The sequence below is a fragment of the Amblyomma americanum genome, chromosome 1, assembly GCF_052857255.1.
Source record: "Amblyomma americanum isolate KBUSLIRL-KWMA chromosome 1, ASM5285725v1, whole genome shotgun sequence".
In the NCBI taxonomy this organism is placed as follows: Eukaryota; Metazoa; Arthropoda; class Arachnida; order Ixodida; family Ixodidae; genus Amblyomma; species Amblyomma americanum.
In genome coordinates this window covers 220,065,173-220,087,783 of record NC_135497.1, presented here as the reverse complement: position 1 = coordinate 220,087,783, position 22,611 = coordinate 220,065,173, and the positions used below count along the sequence as shown (strand labels likewise).

The following is a 22,611-nucleotide window of genomic DNA, read 5'->3' as shown; positions in this document are numbered from 1 at the left end:
AAAGTTAACTATACAATATCAGTTTACTAGCCTACCAGTTAGTACGTCTTAGCTGTATTCTGATGCGCTACAGCGCTTACAGTGCTACGGCGAAAAAAGTGTTCTTAACTCAAAAACCCTCTTTTAAAAATTGCAGAACATCTTAGGTGAAACACCTGGTGCAAAAAAAACCCTTTAATCTACCCATATGATATCGAACATAAGAAGCTTAAGAGTGTAGATGAACATAAGCACCTTGAAATTCTGATCTTGGCGGACCTCAAATAGAACAGACACGTTTCGTGCGTAGCATCTGAGGCGCTGTCCGCACTCTATTCTCTACAACGTTCCATCAAATCCGGTTGATGTGACACCAAGTTATAGGTCACATTTCACTTGTTTTCGATTCACTGACGGAACTGCTGTGCAAAGCTGGCCCTCCAACGATCCGAAATAGCGCGAAATTACTGCATAGCATTTTTTTGGGCTGTTAAACGATGCATTAAGAATATATAAGTATAAATGATTAACTTTTTCTAACGCTGTAAACTCAAGAACAAAACGTACTAACCTTTTGGCGAATACAATTCTCAGTGATACACTCAAACTTTGATTATTTTCTCATACCATTCAAGATTAGCTATGAAATGATGCCATATGCACGTCTTTAGATGCATTTTTGGTTATTCTTGGCATGTTTATCTCGCGACATTGCCCTCTGTCTAACCCTATGTGTTTTTCAATCAGGAGCTTTCTTTATTTCCTACTGTCTTCAGATATCAGAGTGTGCGCATATTTTTGTGTATGCCTTTTCCTTTTCCTGCACCATCCTACTGCGTGAGGTTAGCAGGATGTTGTAAACAATAAAAATAAACGAATAAAAACTTACCGCCTTCGTAATGTTTGGCACCCAGCGACAGCTTCAGTAAGAGTCCTATAGCGCAGAAGGTCAAATCCCAGCCTAACGCGGCATCTAGTAGCTCTGACACAGGCACAATTCCGAACGCTGCTTCATTCCTTTCGTTTCGAAAACGCACATGCTCTCCATTAGGCAAGCTACATAAACCATCCTCAGGAAGAGGCTTCGACGCGAGAATGGCCCGGCATTATCTATTTCTTCGCTGAGATACTAACATATAGGCTCTGATGCGTCCGATGTTGCAATAGGCTTGCGAGGAATTTTGTTGCCCAAGCCACTCGGCAATGCAAACAGTCCACATAAATCCATTAGAAACGCACTCTTGAATCAGCGTGCTGCTTACTAGCAGCTTTGCTCAGTGTGCTCTGCGTCTTGACTACTGCAGTATAAAGCAAACCGGTCCGTTGAGGACCCTGAGCGACGCCTTCGTGAGTACCGCGTGGGAGGGATCTTAGAGTACAGTAGACGTTGGCAATCCAAGACCGGAATGCACGCACTGCGCCTGAACCAAGCCACAGTAACACGATCTGTGCAAATATTATGCAGAAGCAATAGCAACCCATGGTTTGATGCGAATGCAGATAAAGTGCAGTTCGCTGCAATTGCAAATGCGAGCAGTCTGCTTGCGGCCGGAACGTGCAGCTGCTAGCATCAGATCGATCGTTCGATTTCCAACGGCGACTGCTGCGTCGCGTCTATTTTTCTGTTTTGCTCGAAAATAAAGGGAGAGATATAGAAAGAGGAGAATGCTTAATAAAAAAGCGCAGAGCTTTTAGCCAGCGTGTACAAACCACCGACATGCTCCTACGCTCCTCTGTGTTGGGGAGGGATCTGGGGAGAGAAAGACGAAAGAAGAGAGCGCCAAGTAGTAAAAGAGAGAAGAAAAATGTGCAGGAATAATAGAATTGGGAAAGGGGGATAAACACTATAGGGAGGGCCGAGCTGTTAATGAGGTATTTGTTCAGTTTCCAACGTATTGGGAAGGAAGCCCTACAGACTGGGATGCCTCAGATATTGAGAAGAGATTTTATCGAAAGAGAGATGGAGATGAAATTTAGGAATCGGGATGCACTCCTCATGACCGCAGTCGGTTACTCGGGCCTGTCGACTATATGAAAATAAAAAAAGGAAGGACTACAAAAGATTTAGCTGTTTTGTTTGGATAAACCTCAGGGCCATTTGCCCATGACTTTGCTCCTTCTAAATATGTCCAAACTTAAAAGTGGGAAACTCCTTTTCCTGAAATAGCCTATTTTGAGGTCAGTCCAATGAGTTACAGATGAGTCAGAAAAGAAAAAGGGTCACTCGCCTCCTTCAAACGCCCAGTGTTGAAACCTTAACGACACGTGCCCTATGCCAGTAATTATCTTTTTATTAATCTTCAATTCGGTTTCTTGCAAGTCCGCTTCACGGAGATTAAGTGCCTATACTTTTAAAAGTTGTGAAAGTGACCTGTGAAGTGCTGAAAGTTGGTTGCGGAAGTTGGGGCGAAACTAGACATACTCCGCGGCGCTCCCCCAGCTCAAAATGCTTTAGAAACCGAAACTGTGCTGAAAACTATACGCAGGTCAATTGACAGTATAGAAAAAACCCATCGCAGTCTGCTGCCGGCAAATCGAAGGCGGTCCGCTGCGAGCCTTCATGACCCCTCAGAAGATTCGCCACGCTTTCGCGATGTAGACGTACTGATAACAGCGGTCTTTAAGACGTTTCAACGCAAGAGACTCACGCAAAATTACTTTCGTTCGTGGTATGCGCGCGAAAAGGCAGACGACGGAGAAGAAAAGGCCATTAAGCGAAGCCCCACTAAGATAGCTTCCTTGTTCCTTTACTGTGTTCTTTTAAGAAGTTGCGATGTCTCGAAGACGACGGTGGATATTTCAGTCACTGAACCCGACAAAGAAAAAGAAAGCTGTCCATGGAAAACTTGAAATCCTGCAGGCTTAGGAGGAAGCGATGTCGGCACAACACGCCGAAGAACTGCTCTTTATAGTCGACAAATAAACGAGTGGCACGAAGGTCGCAGTGCCCTTCGTGCTGCTAGCAAGCTCACTGTGATATCCTTGAAAACAATTGGAGCTTCCGAAGGAGGAAATTGGCAGTGGGATAGCGTTCAAATTACGCCGCCGGCGCTCTTGCCGCTTCGCCAGCGACTAGCAGCTGCGGGAAACAAGCGAATGCCCCCTCGCTGCAGCGGAGGAATGTGCAAAGTCAGTGGTGTGGGGAAATACTCCCGCGAAGCCACCGCTACCTCGCACGCGACTCCAGAGTCGTTGCTGAAACGTTCTTCGTGAATGTCGCCGCCGCTTGGGATTGTATGCCCCTCTCTTCTTCGTTTACACGGCGGCAACTGAATGCAGGTAGACCAGGTATACGTGAGGGACGGGTAGGCCGAGAAGAAAAATCATGGACGACGCCTAAGCTACCCTGAAGAGGAGAATACGATTTGTTTATTTCACAGCACCGTGATGACCCAGCAGGGAATTACGTAGGGGGGTACTGATGAAAAAGTAGGATCATGGGGAACAACAAAAGCAGAACAAAGGTGCACAGCATTTTTTTAATAAAAAGTAAACGATACTACACATTTAAACAGCGCCAAAAAATCTAAATATTGCATGGAATACATGAGCAAACGATAATAGAGTGGGCACTGAGCAACAAGAAGCATAAAACACAATAAAGAACCACAAAATATTACGAAGTGTCATGGGCGCAAGGGAAGGTTAGTAATGAAGATTTAAAATGCAGCAAATTAGGCATTGTTACGGTGCTAGATGGCAAATAATTCCACTCGTTTATGACCAGAACGAGAGGTGAGTTTTGCTACTTTTTTGCGCGCGTAAACACTGAACAGACTTTATGAGCATGATTTAAGCGAGATGAAACATGGGCGACCAGTCTGGTATTGACTTGAGTAAAGGGATGGTTAGTGCGAAGGTTAGTAAAAAACGATAAGTGAGCTTGTTTTCTGCAAGTGGCTAGTGTTTGAAGGTCTATAGAATGCTTCAATGCAGATAAGCTTTGATGACGTGAATAGAATGAGGTGATGAGCCTTGCTGCTTTGTTTTGGACCGACTCGAGAAGGTTAACAAGATTATCTTGGTGAGGATGCCTTATCAGAGAAGCGTATTCAAGTGAAGTTCTGATAAGAGTTGTGTACGCCTGATGTCTTTTATCGTTGTTAGCAAGAACCAAGCGGCGTTTCAGGAGATTAAGTTTGATGATGATGATGAATTTTTATGGCGCAAGGGCATCTATGGCCAAAGAGCGCCATGGCACAAGGTGTTTTTCAAATTCTCAAGGTGGGGTCGAAGACCCATTTCCCAAGCATTTCGCCCTAAATAAGCCGAGCACCAGACCAGGGGAAAGCTTGTACCCATTGTATCACCGGTGGGTACCCGGCGGCACTGGGGATCGAACCCCGCACCTCCCGCATGCGAGGCGGATGCTCAACCACTTGGCCAGGAGATTAAGTTTCTTAAGTGTTTTGTTATGTGCTTTAAGTGCGAGTTATAGGTTAGATTTAAATGCAAATAAACACGTAGGTACTTGGAACTCCTTCGTTCAGATAGTTATTGAATTTATACAGATTAAGGGGTGGTTCGACTCTGGTTGAAAATCTTACTTTTACCGATATTAATCTGCATCTGCTATATGGGGCACCATTCAGTTAATTTAGATAAATCAAATTGAAGAATACGCACGTCCCTTGGATTAACTATTTCCCTGTAAATTATGCAATCATCTGCAAAAAGACGTATTGATGAAGCTAAGTAAGGTGCTAAGTCATTGATATAAGTAAAGAAAAATAAAAGGCAACGCACGGACCTTTGAGGAACAGCTGAGGTGGCTGTGACGCGGTTTGCGATGCACTGGTCAAGCTTCACAGCCGTAGAACGATCACTTTGAAAATGTGCAATCCAATTAGTTGTTTTTGTGGTCAAGCTGAAGGTTACGGGGCTTTAATAGCAAACGTTTATGTGGCACACGCTCAAAATCTTTAAAAAAGTATATGAAAATTGCATCAGTGTCGTTTGACATGTGTAAGGAACGGTGGAGGTCAGTTTAAAGTTCGAAAAGCTGAGTTTGACATGACCGTTTATGTCTGAAGCTGTTGTCGCATAGGGAGTTTTAGAGTTTTGTGCGTCAATTGCTGGAGCCGGGAACCGGCAAGCAGAGTGCGTCCTTGGTGCCTATCTGTTTTGGGTCAGTTGTGCCCTTCTTGTTGCAAAGAAGACACATCTCTCCTGTTGAGTGTCCTGCGAGCTTCCCCCGCTTCCGTTCGCGGTGTTCGGGTGCCGTTTCCCCGGTCTTGCCGTGCAGGGGTCATTGGCCCGCGTTCCGCGGTTTGGTTTGCGGTTGTCCTTCGGCGGATGGTTCGCGCACAACACATGTACACAAACACGCGCGCATTACGTCCCTGCTCGCACTAGGGTGCGAGCTGGGGCCGCTGGGTGTTTTTGTGTATTTTAGTTTGAGAAAGTGTATGTGTTTGCTGTCGGCATGCCGTGAAAGGATGGGCTCTGATTGGTTCCGATCACAGTTTTCTTGATTGGTCGAAAGAAGGGTCGCCAGAATGATGGAGTGTATTATAGAACGGGTTTTCGAACACCAAGGGGCTAGAGATAGGAACGGCTACCTTCCGGTAGCTGCTCGGGACCTCCGCTCCGAAGATGTTGCGCTCCGCAGGGTATGACTGACTGTTTTGCTATTTGGCCTCATATATTTTGTCTCAGCCATGGGCGCAGCGATGGCGTAGAGGTAGAGCACCCGCCTCACGTGCAAGAGGACGGGGACTCCAATCCCGGTGCCACGCAATTCTCCACCGGGTTTGAAAAAAAAATGCCCGTGCCGATGGAATTGCATAACCAGGCCTGGGGTGCGGCCTGATCTCGGTGACCAGGACCGACAACGCACACCGTCACCAGAATAGGATTTGGCCACCCTGGTGTAGTACTTGGACACAACCTTCCACGAACAAACCAATTAACCCTCGCCCCTCAGTCCCCAGCGGCTGCGGAGCAACTGACCACGGCGGTGGTCAGACCTGTGACGCAGCGGAGGGTGCTAAGAATTTATGGCTCCGGACAGGCCGCCACTGGAATCTGAGCCTGGCAACGTTTAACGCTAGAACCTTATCTAGTGAGGCTAGCCCAGCAGAGCCGTTCGTGGAACTATCGGGAATTAAATGGGATATCATAGGGCTTAGTGAAGCTAGAAGGGCAGGTGAGGCGTATGAAGTACTAAAGGACGGACACATATTGTGCTATTGCGGATTAGCGGATAGACGAGAACTAGGTGTGGGATTCCTCATTAATCAGGATATAGCTGGCAACGTAGAGGAGCTCTATAGTATTAACGAGAGAGTAGCAGATATTGTGATTAGGCTAAATAGAAGGTAAAAGCTGAACGTGGTGCAGGCCTACGCGCCTACATCCAGCCATGATCACCAGACCGCTGAAAGTTTCTATAAAGACGTGGAATCGGCAAAAAATAAAGTAAAATCACACTACACCGTACTGATGGGCGACTTTAATGCGAAGGTGGGCAAGAAGGAGGCTGGCGGCCAGGCGGCAGGCGACTATGGGATAGGTTCCAGAAATAGCAGGGAATAGTTATTAGTAGAACTCGTAGATATAAATAATTTACGGATCATGAATACTTTTTTCAGCACACGAGAGAACAGGAAGTGGACCTGGAAGAGCCCCAATGGTGAGACTTCATACTATGCGCTCAACCTGGCATCGTTCAGGATGTGGCCGCCCTCGGAAAGGTGCGCTGTAGCGACAACAGAATGGTAAGGTCTCGAATTAGCTTAGACTTGAAGAGCGAACGGAAAAAGCTAGTGAAGACGAAGTCCATTAACGAGTTAGCCGAAAGAGGGAAAGTACAGGAATTCAGGATATCACTGCAAAACGGATATTCGGCTTTAACTGAGGAAGACGATCTTGATGTTCATAAACGATAATCTAACAGCCATCATTACGGAGTGCGCAGTAGAAGTAGCCGGTAGGACAGTTCGACAGGATACCAGAAAGCTATCTCAGGTGACGAGAGATCTGATTAAAAAACGCCAAAGCATGAAGGCGTGTAACCCTACCGACAAAACAGAACTGACAGAGCTATCGAAGTAAATAAATAAGCGCAAGGTAGCCGACATAAGGAAGTTTAATATGGAGAGAATCGAGCATGCTCTAAAGATCGGAGGAAGCCTAAAAGCTGTGAAGAGGAAACTAGGCATAGGTAAAAACCAGATATACGCGCTAAGAGAGAAGGAGGGCAATGTCATTAGCAATATGGATAAGATAGTTAAAGTAGCCGAAGAGTTCTACACAACTCCGTACAGTACCCAATGTAATCATAGAGTTAATGAGAGAAACAGTAGCGCAGAGCAACGTGTCATCCCGCCAGTAACGAAAGAGGAAGTAATGGAAGCCTTAGGAGCAAAAGAAAGGGGAAAAGCAGCCGGAGAGGATCACGTAAAAGAAGATCTGTTGAACGATGGAGGGGAGATCGTTCTAGAAAAACTAGCCGCCCTGTATACGCAATGCCTTATGACCTCAACCGTACCAGAAGCTTGGAAGAATGCCAACATTATCTTAATTCATAAGAAGGGAGACGCCAAGGACTTGAAAAATTATAGACCGATCAGCTTACTATCTGTTGTTTACAAGGTATTTACTAAGGTAAGCGATAACAGAGTCAGGGCAACCTTAGACTTTAATCAACCAAATGATCAGGCAGGCTTTCGTAAAGCATATTCCACAATAGATCATATTCACACTATCAATCAGGTGATAGAAAAATGCTCAGAATATAACCAACCTCTACATATAGCCTTCATTGATTACGAGAAAGCATTCGTCTCAGTGGAGTCCTCAGCAGTCATAGAGGCATTGCGTAATCCGGGTGTAGAAGAACCTTATGTCAAAATACTGAAAAATATATGTAACAACTGCACGGCTACCATAGTCCTTCATAAATTCAGCAATAAAATTCCAATAAGAAAGGGCGTCAGGAGACACGATCTCGCCAATGCTATTCACCGCCTGTTTACAGGAGGTATTCCTATGCCTGAATTGGGGACAGTTGGGAATAAGGGCAAATAGAGAATACCTAAATATTCTGCGATTTGCTGATGACATTGCCTTGCTGAGTCACTCACGAGGTGAAATGAAAATCATGATCAATGAGTTAGACAGGCAGAGCATAACGCTCGGTATAAAAATTAGCATGCAGAAAACTAAAGTGATGTTCAACAGTCTAGCAAGGGAACAGCAGTTCACAATTGGCAGTGAGTGCCTGGAAGTGGTAAAGGAATACGTCTACTTAGGGCAGGTAGTGACAGCTGATCCGGATTATGAGAGGGAAATAACTAGAAGGATAAGAATGGGGTGGAGCGCATATGGCAGTACTCTCAGATCATCAATGGCAGTTTATCAATTTCCCTCAAGAGAAAAGTGTACAACAGGTGTATCGTCTTACCGGTACTCACCTACGGGGCAGAAACGTGGAGGCTAACGAAAAGAGTTCAGATTAAGTTAAGGACAACGCAGCGAGCCATGGAAAGAAAAATGATAGGTGCGACGTTAAGAGACCGGAAGCGGGCAGAGTGGGTGAGGGAACAAACGCAGTTTAATGACATCCTAGTCGAAATCAAGAGGAAGAAATGGGCTTTGGCAGGGCATGTAATGCGAAGGCAAGATAACCTCTGGTCCTTAAGGGTAACGGGGTGGATTCCAACAGAAAGTATGCGTAGCCAGGGACAGCAGAACGTTAGGTGGGCGGATGAGATTAAGAAGTTTGCAGGCAAAGGGTGGATGACGCTGGCAAATGCAGGGGTAACTGGAGAGACATGGAAGAGGCCTTTGCCCTGCAGTGGGTGTAATAAGGCTGATGATGATGATAATATTTTGTCTCAGTTTATAAGTTTAACTAATGATTCGGATCTATTCTTAATAAATCAAGCTGATCAATGCACCCCATCGACACCTGCTGGTCCCCTTCTTCGATGCCGCGGAGCTCTCGTACCGGCACGGAAGCACGCTTTGTTACAAGTGGTGGAGGTGCGGGGTGCCGACGACCCCGCTCTACTAGAAATGCGCCCCAATCTCAGGAGTGTGAAATCCAGACGCCCGCGGACTTCGCTACGATTACGAGCCCACAACAGAGACCAGCCATCGCCCCGCCTGTGCCCAGGGGAACCCCGGAGGAGTCCGTGGCGGAGTGGCTAACTGCTAACTTGCTACGAGCACGTCGCTTCGCTGAACACATGACACAACGACACAAAGGTGAAATGCCTTTATGTTTCTTTGGAGGGCGATGCAAAGAAATGGCCTAGAGCGCAACTACTCACGGGTGCGCCAAGTTCGTGGAGCGAATGGGCGGCAAATCTCAAAACTGCCTTGAGCAGCAGCCACGCTGCGGAAATCGCCTACTTACGCCTGCAAAACGGGTGCAGCTGCCGTCAGAGTCTCCAGAGCAGTACTTTTATGACATTCTGCAGCCGTGTGCGAGGGTTGACGCCAAGGTGTCGGAAGAGGATGAACTGCGTCATTTGCTACGGGGCCTCGAACCGGCGACAATGGAGAAGATGATTATCTCCAATCCGAACCCTTGTGAAGATTTTTTTGCAGATACTCCAGCGCCTCAGCCAAGCTGGGCTGATGGGACTCGCTGCTCGAGAGCTGTCGACCCAAGCCAACGCCACCTAGCTGACGACCGAGCATAACGCTTAGGGAATGGCCATCCCTGCAGCCCACGCCCGCGCTACATGCCAGCAGAGTACTGTAATTTCTCTCGCCTCCGGACAGCCTCACGTGCTGCCCACCTGCACAGCAACATCCCACGGGCAACAACAAGCGCAGGCAGGTGAGAGGACATTTTAATAGATTGCGGTCTCCTTGGATTCCTTATTCGCTCGGTTAAACACCATCGAGGAAGAACTCCCTCGTGCCCATGCCCCGTGGCCTCCGAGGACGTCAGGTGCTGACGACGGACGACCACGGTGCAACTATTGCAACCGAAGCGGCCACATAGCTCGCAACTGTCGCCAGCGATGGAGAGACGAAGACCGCGAGCAAAGAAATGTGCGCGCCGATTAAGTTCCCAACTCAGGAAACGGGAACGGGCAAGCCTAGGTGGTCAGCCCAGCCGGCCAGTATGTGTGATGAGTGAGATCCAGCTCCTCACAGTCCCAGTCGAGGCTAACAACTCGAAGGCCATCCTCTTGATTGACACCGGGGCCTCTGTAAACATAATTGCTTATAGCTTGGCGGCCAAAATTTCTTTCAAAATCAAACCAACTGAGCGCACTACCCTTGTCAAAAGAATCGGCGGGATTTGTTGTCGCCTGTTGTAGAAACCGAAGTGCTTCTTCAATTCGGACCAACCATAATCAGCGTGAACTTCATAGTGCTCAACGACAGCCCTTACGAATTGTCGGGAGGGCTCAACTTTTGTCGGCAGACCGACTTGCTGATTCTGTTTCGCCGAAAAGAACTAAAAATAGGGGGCGAAGTCTACCACTTCCACCTGGAGGCTAATGTGCAGTCGCAGGCCAACGTGGTTACAGCACGTAGCGAAGACCAAGTCCGCATCGAGCCGCGCACGGAGGCCGTGCTTAAGGTTCACACACCGAGAGACGGAACTGAGCTCGTTGAGTCAAACTCTGTCCTGAGAAATTGATTGCAAGTCGCTCGGACCGTCGTGAACGTGGTCGGCGGAATAGCAATTGTGCGCGTCGCTTATCCTACCTTATCGCCGATAGTGGTGCACCGCGACACGAAGATCGGCTGGGCCCCCTCCCTTCTTCGCCAGTTTTACGTCAACGTAGTTAATTAATCTTAACTATTTATCCAATTAAGCACCATGCAAAAATTATGTGAGTTGCTCCATACAACAGCCAGCAACATGCATTTGGTCGCGCCGTCTTAGAGTGCCGCGGCATATTTTAAAACGCTGGCCAAATTTAGCTACGACACCCTGTATATTGCTACAAAACATTCCAGAAACAGAAATAGAGCACGAACGTTGCAAAGCGTTCATCTTTTTCTGCGACCTTCTGCGCTGCAACAGCAACGATGCTCAAGGAACGCCGCGGGAGGAGCCTTCGCACGCTATTTACACATGGTACACTTCAACGTGCGCTGCTCGAAATCTCACCGTTTGCGCACGCCCCACTTGCGTGCGCGTCGGCTGATAGCCACCGTCTCGTTCGCTTCTGCTTTTGCTTTGCCGGGCGAAAAAAAGATACGCTCATCCGTACTGAAGCGATATGCGAGAACATTTCGCCTGGCGGGCTTGTTAGGCTGACGCCTCTTCGCAGAGGCTTTCGAATCCGTGGCTCACGCGACAGACGTAAGTAACCGGCAGTGTTTTGAGCGTTCTGATAAGGCGTGAGGGAGATGGATGGTCAGTTGAAATTTCAAAAACAGTTGCATTAAGAAAAACGCGAGGAAGAATTGCTTAAAGGCCGCTTTTTCTAAGCCGCCGCAGCATGTGAAGGTATAGGCAGCGAGCTTGTGTCGGTACATGTTACTCTCCATTTTCGGAATTGAGTAGATAGAAGGCTGGTGGTCTCCACGATTACTTTCACGAATTTGGATGGAGCTGGTATGGTTCTAATCGGGGTCTTCAGCACTGCTTCAACCTGACCTACATGTGTATCAACTGTCTGTCGTCGGTAGAGAAAGCGTTCGAAATGGATCTCGAGCTTTTCTTAGCGACAGCTGAGTGAGGGGCATTCTGCAGCGTAAGCTGTCATTGTTTGTATAGAAAACTCTATCCGCCTGCTCACCAAAGGCAATCGAGCCATGGTAGACGTGATCATCCTTAAGCCCTAGAGTCGCGGTGAGTACGTATGGGTATGCAAGATGGTTCGTTGTGTTTTTCGCAATACTCATTGCAAAGGTAGTTGCAAGTGGGTAGTGCTAATATTTTGATCATCTTGCAAGTGTCTAGATAGCCTTCGTCGTTTTATTATAAGGAAGCGTGCGCAACGGCACTGTTTCAAGATTGGATGCCCAACGTTTTGCGAAGGCTTCATTGACTTGTGACACACGCGCACGAAGACAAGAAGACAATAAGGCGCGCAGGGACACCTTTAAGATCTAGTCGCTCTGCTGATTGGTTGATGACGTCCTATCGCTTTCATAATGCTGGAAGCAAGTTTTTAGATGATTATAGGGCGGTTCATATATGGTGGAAGCCCGGAACCTGTATTGACCACGTCCTTGCTTTGGGACGTTAAACGTTAAACCCTATAAACCAAACCAAACGTCCTCTTTCGCCTGCTTTTGTTTTGTTCTGTTCTGCGCGAGTGGCGGCGGAGATGACTGAGTGGTCTCTGAGTGATGCTTTTTCTGTTTACGCATTAGCTGGTTCGAATACGATTCGGAAGAAATGTTTCGCAGAAGTTCTGCTTCATGTTCGTTTTTATCTTCGCCCTCATACTCGGCTTCTGGTTCACCGCAGATTCCAGACGATATTCGCGTTAAGTTGCGTATAATGAAATATGAAATGCTGTCATATTTAAATTAAGCATTACAATAAATGAGGAAATCGCCAGTCACGCAGGCACTGCGTAATCAGGGCGTGGAAAAGGCTTACGTAAATGTGCTCGAAAATATCTACATATAGGGACGTACAGCACCACCTTAGCCTGCACAGAAAATGTTATAAATACGAATCAGGAAGGGCCTCATGCCGGGTGATAGCCTCTCTACTGTTACGAATCGTTTGTTTGTATCAGGTATTAAGGCGGTTTGATTACAAGGATTGGGGAATTAATGTCAATAGTGTCAGATTGAGAACATCTGGAGCAGGCTTTACTGCCGCCCGCAGTAATGGTTTTTGAGAAGAAGACAAAGATGGGACATGATGCCGAATACAGACAGCTGCAGATGATGTCGCACTAATGAAAAGCTTAGTAACCTCTGATTTCCTGGTTTCATTACCCTGCTAACAGCTCAGGCGAAGAATTATAGCGCGTCAATAATTACAACTGGACGTGGCACTGAGACTAGATAAATTGCGACACAGGACAGGTCGGTTCCCAGGAAGAGCTTCTCAGCATTTTCATGACGGCAGCCATCTTAGCCGCGCGACGGCCAAGGGAGAGAGTGTGCCCCCACACGCAGACAATGGTCGCGCTCGACGTTCACCTCGCGCAGGGCAACCCATCTGTGCCGGCGTGGAAGACATCGCGTGGGTCGCGACCGTCCCTACCTTTCGTGCTTATTTACGTCGACAGCAACAAATAATGTCTGCAATCTGAAAAAAGAAAAACTGCAGCAATATATGCAGCCTTTCCTTTGTAGCTCCTGTCTGAGACAACGAATCCACACCTTCGAAGGAAAATTTTGCACAATATGATTGGATCATTCCACCTATACTTCGGATATGATGGTACATGACACATGCAGAAATAAAGAGCATTCTCTCCTGATGCTCTTTGATACAGAGCGGCTTTAACAATGTCACCAAAACTTGTTGTAAACATGTTAACTGGGGAGGCAAATAAACTCAGGTTTCCCATCGGTCTGGTGTAATATGTTTTTGGATTGCCCAATGCGCATTGGCAGGCGCGGAGTGTGTTTCCTACGCGCCACTCTTCTTTCATTCGGCCATATTGGCTATATTTGGCTATATTTGACATAGCTATACCTTTGAACTGCACAGCGACGCTCTGGAAGGTAAGACGCCTCATTTCGCCTGAAAAAAAAAATAACAAAAGCTTGCCGTGTCGCATCAAAAGTGGGGCTGAACCATATCCCAAACCGGTTCGGACCCCTGTGGGCCGGACACTTAGGAGAAAAGCTGTACCTCTGAAGAGAACGAAAACAAGCGTCGCCTTTCACGGCGGCGACATTAAAGCACAAAAAAGCGTTCATAGGTGGTAATTAATTTGAAGCGCCAACTCCTTGAAATTAGTGACCATTGCTATGAGCGTGCCGTTGAGGACACAACGGGGGGCAGTAGGAAGACGGGACAAAAAATGTTCCTTTCGCGTAACATTCCCACTTTGCTTGGCCGCCGTAGCCGCACAAGATTGTGATGCACAGCACTCAAGACGCGCTATGCGTCGTGCTGCGATGTCAATCACAACGTTCGTGGTTGATCTCCGAACGCGCGAGTTTGTTTTCAAGCTACGATCTGCTGTGTTTCCGTCCGTGTAAATGCGTGCGACCATGGGGGCGAAGGCATGTGCACCCCTCCATATATGGTTACATCAGAGCTGTAGTGTTCAAAACTATTGTTCTACACCTGTGCGCAAAAGACGGCGTATGCTGACGAACCAGAATAGAAGCGCCTTGGCGCCCGAGTTTTGTGCAGAACAGGAAGTGGCGCATTTGGACTTTCCTATGTACAAGAAGTGTTCACATTGTGCAGTTCTTCCGTGACTGCTGTGACTGCTGAGAAATTTTCTCTCAGCGGCGTAATTGATCGGGCAGGCGTTAACGTTGTCACGAGATGAAAAGTGACGTCAGCTACGTTGTGCTACTGTGTTTTGAGCATACCTTCATGCATCAATGTGGATGTCGAGAATTATGAAGCCTGACTCCATATGACACAGCTGCACCTAATATAGGTATTAGCTGTTATTTTTTTCACCAATCACACCGGCGAACTTACCTGTCCTATAAACATGAAACGAGCGTTCTTGAAACCGATTTTGTGATCAGGCTTCTCGAAACACAAAAGAAGCAGCACTGTTTTGAAAAGGCGGTCCACCTTAGACGATGCTCCAATACAAGCTCGCTAATGAGATTGGGATATCAACATCCTCTGTGTTGCACAATACTCGACATCACTGTGTAAAGTTTTGCTAGTTTCTGCTCTTCTAAAATACAAGAGGAGTGACTTTCAATACATCGACCACTATGAGACGAGTATGATCCTGGCAGACGACTGTAACCAACGTTCTGAGAAAAAAAAGTACGTTAAAATATGTAAAACTACGTTTGTCTGCTAAGGCAGCTCTTTAATTGTACCAATTTTCACGTTCTTTTACGAATTGATAATTCCTGAATTTCTTTCAACAAAGCAGGAAATTTCATCAACGTCCTTTGAAGAGTATTCATGCTTGAAAATGTTCCTTTTTTTGGTCAATGGGCCCAAATCATTTGGTTAAGTGCATAGTTTCCATTTTATGCAGCGCTAAACGCAAGGTAAAACGAGACAGCCGAAGAGAGCATACTACCTCGAATACAAAAGCTAGAAAACCAAAAGCGACGTATTTCAAGATTAAATAAAGAAATGGCGTACTACAAGGCGAAAGTTTTGAAAATCGGGTGTGACTGCATTGGGGCACAAGTCATTTTTCGCAGAAGTCAGTAAAAGAAAATGATAAAAGACTATTTTGAGTGCTACAAAGCCCAGCATGATATACAGTGCGTTTCACCTAAGGCTGTTAGCAATTTTTCAAAATAGGCTGTCTGAGTTAGAAAAGCGCTTTTTTCGGCAAGCATTGTCAGAAGAGTAATCCATGATAATTTCGCTTATACGAGCTAACAGCAGGCTGGTTAACTAATATTTAATAGTGAACTTTTCAACCGTTACTGTTACGTTTCTGATCTATTGAGAAGTTTGAAGCCCACCATCCATATCAGTTTATAGATTTTCGAAAATGCCATTCTCGTCGGCGCTGCAGCGCAAGCAACTTTGGGGCCGCTCAGGGCCGAAACAGAAATAGCGTTAACCACGCCTACGAGCCTGCGTCACACATCGGAGCACCTGTCACCTGCTCTCTACCTTCTCGCCCCTCCCAGTCGGGTGCTGCGGAAAGAGCACCCCGCCCTCCTTCCCCCATAATTCCGCGCCTGATTTAGAGAACAAAAGTGAACAATATGCCTGACAGTAAACTTTCACCACCAGGGAGACAAATTATGCATGCGCTTCGTACGAACGAAGCAACCAAGAAAATTATTTTTGTGGTCAGTCCGAATCCTACTTTATTCGTTCTTTCACTCAAATACAGAATCAGGAACTTCAGAAGCCTTGCTGTATGTGTTATTCTGTAAAACACGCGGAACACCGAAAACAAACCTGAGAGCAGAAACGCTGTAGTCAATGAATATTATACTCGGGTTTGAAGGTGAAATCACTCGGAACACTTTAGTGGTAATTGGGCACAACATTTTTGGCAAAGTTTACAGAGCACAGCCGGCGGAAGCCTTTTCGCTGAACGCGCTGTCTTGTCTCCAATAGGCCGTGTTTTGTACCTGCGTTTTTGTTTTAAAGTACAGGTTTCTTAACGGAGCGTACTGGTCCCGGAGACTAATTTGACTATGCTATGTTGCAGCTCATCCTGCTCGGAAGGTGCTCCGACAAGCACGTGGTATTCCTCTTCAGCCATGAACACTGAAGAATTCCGAGATGTGGATGGCTTGTGGATGCACTCTTTCTTTCCCGAGGTTCTTATCCGCTCCGCGATGACGTACAGACCACGCCCAGACGACGTCTTCATTGTGACGTACCCCAAGTGTGGCACAACGTGGACACAGTATCTCGTCCTCAGCATACTGAGCAAGGGACATCCGCCGACGAAAGCCGTAGATTTTATGCTTGCATCGCCTTACCTTGAAATGATGGGCTCCGAGGCGGCCGAAACGATGGTCAGGCCCGGAGTTTTGAAGACGCACCTGCCGTTCACGAAGCAGCCGTACTCCAAGCAGGCGAAGTACATCTACGTGGCGCGCAATCCCTACGACGTTTGCGTGTCGTACTACTATCACATGAGAAGCATGACCCCAAAGAGTGTGACAGACGTTTCCTTCGGTAAATTCCACGAAATGTTTATTGCTGGAAAAGTTTCGTATGGCGATTACTTTGACCACTTGCTGTCGTGGTACGAACATCGCCAGGAGCAAAACGTTCTTTTCTTTACATACGAACAGATGAAGGCAGATACTAACTTTTGGACTGTCCAGATCGCCAGCTTTCTTGATGAAACTTACGGGAAAGAGTTACGGAACAATCCGACCTTGCTTCGAAGGGTGGTGGATGCAACGAGTTTCAGTAACATGAAAGACGTGTTCAACGACGAGGTACAGACTCTTGTGAAAGACATGCTAGACTTACCTGATGATAAGCTCATTAAATCCATGGTAGTATACCGACAGAAAGTGACAAGCACCGAAGAAATGCACGAAGACGATGGATACATTCGCAAAGGCATCGTCGGTGACTGGAAGGGCCATTTCACTGCCGAGCAAATTGAGAGAACGAAAATGTGGATCGCCGAAAAGACAAAAGGATCAGACGTGATGTATCTTTGGAAAGATCTTGACCTGCCATGAAGGACTCGCTGTAAATTAATTATGTTTGCTCAAAAAGGCTGTTGTGCGAGTGCAACCAGTCCGGACCCCCTGCCCCCTCCTCCCCCACAAAAAAAAATGTCAGTTTTTACTCAAGGCAGGCAGAAATGTGGATCTAAGGCGCTTAAAATTAGACAGTGTGGCTGTGTAGAATGGTGTCGTGTTAGCGAAGCAATGCGTTTTTCGGGCCGTGTCGTGTGCCAAACAGGAGTGCGCTCTTGTCTGTCAGTTCTGACAACTTTTCAGTCACTTACCCAACCCTGTGCCTTCAAGTAAATTATTAAAGCGCGGCAGGTATTGCTTTCTGATTTTAATATCTCGTACCGTTCAATCTACGGTGAGGATAGATAAGAGGGTTTGTAGAGTGACCCTTAGGGTGACCCTTGCGTAGGTGTCCAGAAGGCAATTTAGTGCATTTCTAAAAAGAATACACTGTACTGACAACCCCGAGAAAGGCGATAGCATTGCAGCGTAATCTATTTGTATACATGAAGTTAAATTAATCCTTCTACCCATGAATAATGGGGAAATAACTGCTGTTTGTCACTGAGACCAAACTGTATGAGCTGAACCGTTGAGGCCGTAAATATTAAGCGCCAAAATGCACACAGGAGACCACGTTTACCGATGTTTTCACAGCGTCCCGAGTGTTTCGCTAAATCACTGTCCCCCGGCGGCTGTCATGACGAACGGAATTAAATATATGCACATATAGTCGAGCCGCCCCCTCACCATTTTAATTCCTGCGCGTTAGCACCAATGGCGTAATGCTCCAAGGACATTTACAGCCTTCGTCTGTGCGAAATTTGAAGCTGTGGCACATCAGAAACGTGCAGGACGGTGACTGATAAAAACCCAGTATGCGTGAAACATCGCAGCTGGCCTGTTAAATGAAACACTTCCCTCTCTTCTCACAGGGCTATATAGTGCTCGCAGACTACGCTGCGTGTGTTGGAAGCAGAAAAGAATGAACACTGTTTGCACGGTGAATGACGATGATGATGGCAATGAGCCTGTCCTCATTGAAACAGCAGAGCGATTTGAATCACGCAAGAACGACATACGGCGTACTGGCAAAACAAATTGTTGAATTTCATTGCCAACATTGACTGGTCACCCATTTTTAGTAGCACTAATAAAACCACTGCCTTTAAAGAATTTACTTCAAAAATTAAAGAATGTTATGATCATTCTACTTAAGTAAACACATCTACTCATTGATTTTCAACACTAATAAACCCTTGTATTACTCGAAGTTTACTGCAGAGTATCAAGAGAAGACAATATTCATAAAAAAAACTCCAACCTTTTAACATTAACTAGAAAATGTAGTACACTGCTCCCTCTAGCAAGCTTAATTCACTCTTGCGACAGGCTAAATGTAAGTAGTTTGAAGAAGAATTGATAAAACCTAAGGATAACACATGAAAAACTTGGGAAATTAATAAAACATTTCTTCATCTGCCTTCGCGCGGACATAACATTACTAAATTTAGTGTAGGGTCCCAAGTTCTAACAGATTTGGCTGACATAGCTAATGAAATCAATCCATACTTTTCCGAAGCTGATAAGTCACTCATTTGTTCTCTATATTCACTGCCACAGGCCACACACTTATTTTATCTTTCCCTTATGAGCCCTAATCAAACAATGTCATAATTAACTTACTTGGCCTAGTTTAGATGGTACGCTTCCTTTGATTGTGAAACTAATATATCCCGACAGCCTAAAGAATGGCAAAATCAGCCTACTATTTAAAAAGGCGACTAACTACTAGCTATCTCAAGTTATAGACCTATTTGCATACTACCTTTTTCAGTAAACTAATTGAAACACTTTTGGTAGCTCGTCTAATACCCTGTCACACGGCAAGTTTCAATGGCCATCGAGTCAAGGGTCTTCTAAATTCCCAATCGCCATCGAACTCGAAGGAAGGAGTTGTGTCGCTGCTACACGGCAAATTTCAATGGCCATTGAAATGGTTCTCGTGTCTTACGCCAAGCTTGTGTGGCGCCAGAATCGCTACTTTGGATTTTGCAAAAATAACAAAAGTATGATAAATGTATACTAAATGCTTAAATACACGCATACGCGCATGTCGTTTAAAACCCTTTTAATTGCGCGTACGCGGCGGACAGAAGCAGACACTGCTGTAGCCACTCTAATACAAGACGAGCCAAAACCAAGCCAGTCCAACTGCGTTGGAGCGCTGCTTCGTCTGGCTTGAGCCCTGGGAAATCGCCTTGATATCTGAAAAGCAAGAGCTATTTGTCTCTTAAAACTTTATGCGAGAGTAAGAATGGACAAATCGAAGGCGAATACAACAGCTTAGAACACGATATTGCTCCGAGGGATTAGCGACGAAGCTATTATCGCTGTGAAGCGGGCGGGCAGGGCGCCGCCATGTTTTCAACGCTAAGTACGCAAGCAACGCAAAGACCGCAACGCAAAATTAATGCGCTTAAAACCAGTCTTATACACTTTTAAAATTATTGTACTGACTGCTTGCATTAAAGTTTGGGCTAATAATGTTTGTTCATGCTTTTCTACCGTGAATGTGTCGTGTACGAAAATGCGCTTGGCGCCGCTCGAAGCAACGCTAGCAACCTTGGGCTGCGCTCGAAGGCCCTCGAAATCTCGATGGAGTTCCGCGCTGCTCCGTTGACTCGATAGACTATTGACAGGATGGCCATTGAAACTGCCCGTGTAGCAGCGCTCAATCGCCTTTGAGTCGATAGACTATCGGTTCGAAGGCCTTCAATATGCCCGTATGACAGGGGTATAACAAGCTACTTAATTAAATTAACTCGTCTGCGCAGTTGATTGTTATTCAATCAACTAAACTTAGACAACCAATTTGCTTAATGCGCACGTAATTATCTTCAAATTAATCCCGCAAAGACCAAGTGCATGCTATTTCATAGCCCCCAAAGAATAACTAGCACTTCATTTTCGTACAAGTACAGACCAATACTTTATTACCCTCGCAGTAAGCTAAGCTTCTAGGTGTTCTTTTGGATCGTTACCTCGAATTTGATAGGCATACAAAACTTGGTTGAGAAAAATTGGAGTTTCGATTACGAATAATAATAAGAACTCGGTCTTACTTTCCACGACGCACAATGGTAACTCTTTACAACGCTTTCATTCACTGTTAACTACAATACTGCGTTTCATCATGGGGTAGTACGCTACTCACTTTTAACATCTCAAACACTTGCAAAATCAAGCACTAAAACTTATTACCTATAACCGTTTCAGTACAACCAATGTGTGTTTAGCGTCCCAAAGTGACTCAAGCTATCAGCGACGCCGTAGTGGAGGGCTCCCGTAGTTTCGAACATCTCGGGCTCTTTACCGTGACTTCGCACAGTACACGGGACTTTAGCATTTCACCTCCATCAAAATGCGACCGCCACAGCCAGGATCCAACCGCGGCGGTTGTACCACTCGTTATTGATTTATGCATACTACCACAACGGTACCTTTTCCAGCATGTCATCAATAATAATATTCAGTTACCCAATGAAATCAAATAATGTGGAACATCTACAGTATTCAAGAAGAAATTAAAACAACATATGCTAATCGCACAAGCCGAATGCCATGCGATATCATGAATATTATTTCTTTTGCTATTCTACTCCTATTCCCGCTCTATATTAATTTTCGTTTGATGATGAGTGCTGTATTTTCACTATTCCAATCAAAAACCTGTTTTTGCTGTTCTAATCGTTACTGTTCTCGTTCACACATAGATTTTGCCTCTGTATTCACAGTCATTACCTTCAAAACAATGAATCTGTTATTACTTTCTAATCAATGTAATTGTATATTGAATGTTTATGTACTTTATGCATTTAATAAAGTATTGTTTCTGCCTTTTACATAACCATTATTGTATAGGAGGTCCTCCTGACGGTTTTGTAACCTTTGAACCTCCTCATGTACTTTGTAAATAAACTGAAACAAAAAAGTGCTAATACCTTGCTGATTACAAGTAACTTAATGCCTATACTTATAATTTCATCTGACAAAGGCCTGTAAGTGCATTTAGCAGTTATAGCATCTGCGGCTTGTTCCTGAAATGGCTGACAAAGACTGCACAGATTGGGCGCGTAATTGTAAATATTGAACCATACGACCTCAAAGCTCTGAGTAATGATTGCAACAGTGTCTGCGTCCTCATCGCATGTCTGCATTCTCATCGCAAGGTTATATATGCACTGAAGTGGTGAAGCTTTTGCGAGAGGATTATGCGGACGTCCATTTTTCATGAAACCACGACCTGTGTAAGAGCGCTACTACTTGTATAACAGACTATTACCAGATTGTTAGCAGATCTCACCACTCAGTGTGTTTGACTACTTGCATAACACTGTTGCGAGCGTTCCTTTTCTCTGGTTTCAACACACATCCTCGAGTTCATTCACACTTGTCGCATTGTATAGCAATGGAAGGAATGGTGTTTTTTTGGTATCGAATATGCTCAGACAGGATGAACGGGAGCGCGTGCTCGATGCAGATTGCCTTGAGGTAGTGCAGGCTGTTCATTCTGTACAGTTTTAATTTATTGTCACGGTTTCTCCAGTTCTGACGGCGCGATGTTCCCTAAGCGCGCGCGGAATAATCTCACCACATTGTTAGCTAAAAGTTTGTCACTAGAATACTCAGTCCTAATGTTAGGAATACCAGTGTCTGCTCAAAAAAAGGAGAACGAGAGAATATAAGACGATGGTAAAAACGTTTATCAAGAAAATACAAAAATTCCAGGCTACCGTCAAAGGCGCTGCGAATTACAGCGCTAGCTGGAATTGATTCTACTGAAAAAAGAAGCAGTTCAACAGATATACCAGTGAAATTCGCAGTATCTTCGAGAGTCTGTCGCAGACCGAACATGCAAAAGTGAATGGGCTGGCGCTGAATCGACGCTCAAACACACGGAAGCCAGCATTGTAGTTCGCCTGTTTCCTGCGTCTGGCTGAAATGAAAGGCGGCGCTCGGGGAGCGGTGCGAAACTTGTGCAATACTACACTGTCACGAACGGAACTCACGGAACCAAACAGGAGCAGCTGTTTTTGCAGCCCCTTACAAAAACGCACATTCAGTTTCATTGACCTCTTACTGAGTACTTGTAGGGCCTAAAAAAATTCAGTTAAAACTCAATCCTTATTGACATCATTCGTCAAGACGTGACAATCTTCTCTACAAATGTGTAAAGAGTCAGCCAATTGCTCACCGATAAATTGAGTCTCATTTAAACTTGACACAACAAGAAGCCAACTGCCTGCGATTCAACTGAATCTCAGTTAATTTAGTTCAGCAATTATTTTCCTAGACATTCATTTTTCATGAAACGCCCAATCAAAAGTTGATCAGTACTGTTAGAAG

General features: G+C 45.6%; 1 protein-coding gene across 1 annotated transcript; it reads left to right on the top strand.

Annotated features, from left to right (window-relative positions):
* The first annotated feature begins 11,124 nt into the window (after positions 1 to 11,124).
* On the top strand, positions 11,125 to 21,112 carry LOC144114644 (sulfotransferase 1B1-like). The gene is made up of 2 exons (XM_077648512.1): positions 11,125 to 11,260; positions 16,206 to 21,112. Exon 2 carries the CDS (start codon positions 16,258 to 16,260, stop codon positions 17,200 to 17,202), a length of 945 nt encoding a protein of 314 aa, XP_077504638.1. The 5' UTR covers positions 11,125 to 11,260; positions 16,206 to 16,257; the 3' UTR covers positions 17,203 to 21,112.
* Positions 21,113 to 22,611: the final 1,499 nt, after the last annotated feature.

Excerpts from the sequence above, each read along its gene's own strand:
- LOC144114644 (XM_077648512.1), top strand. The coding sequence starts at position 16,258 with ATGAACACTGAAGAATTCCGAGATGTGGATGGCTTGTGGATGCACTCT.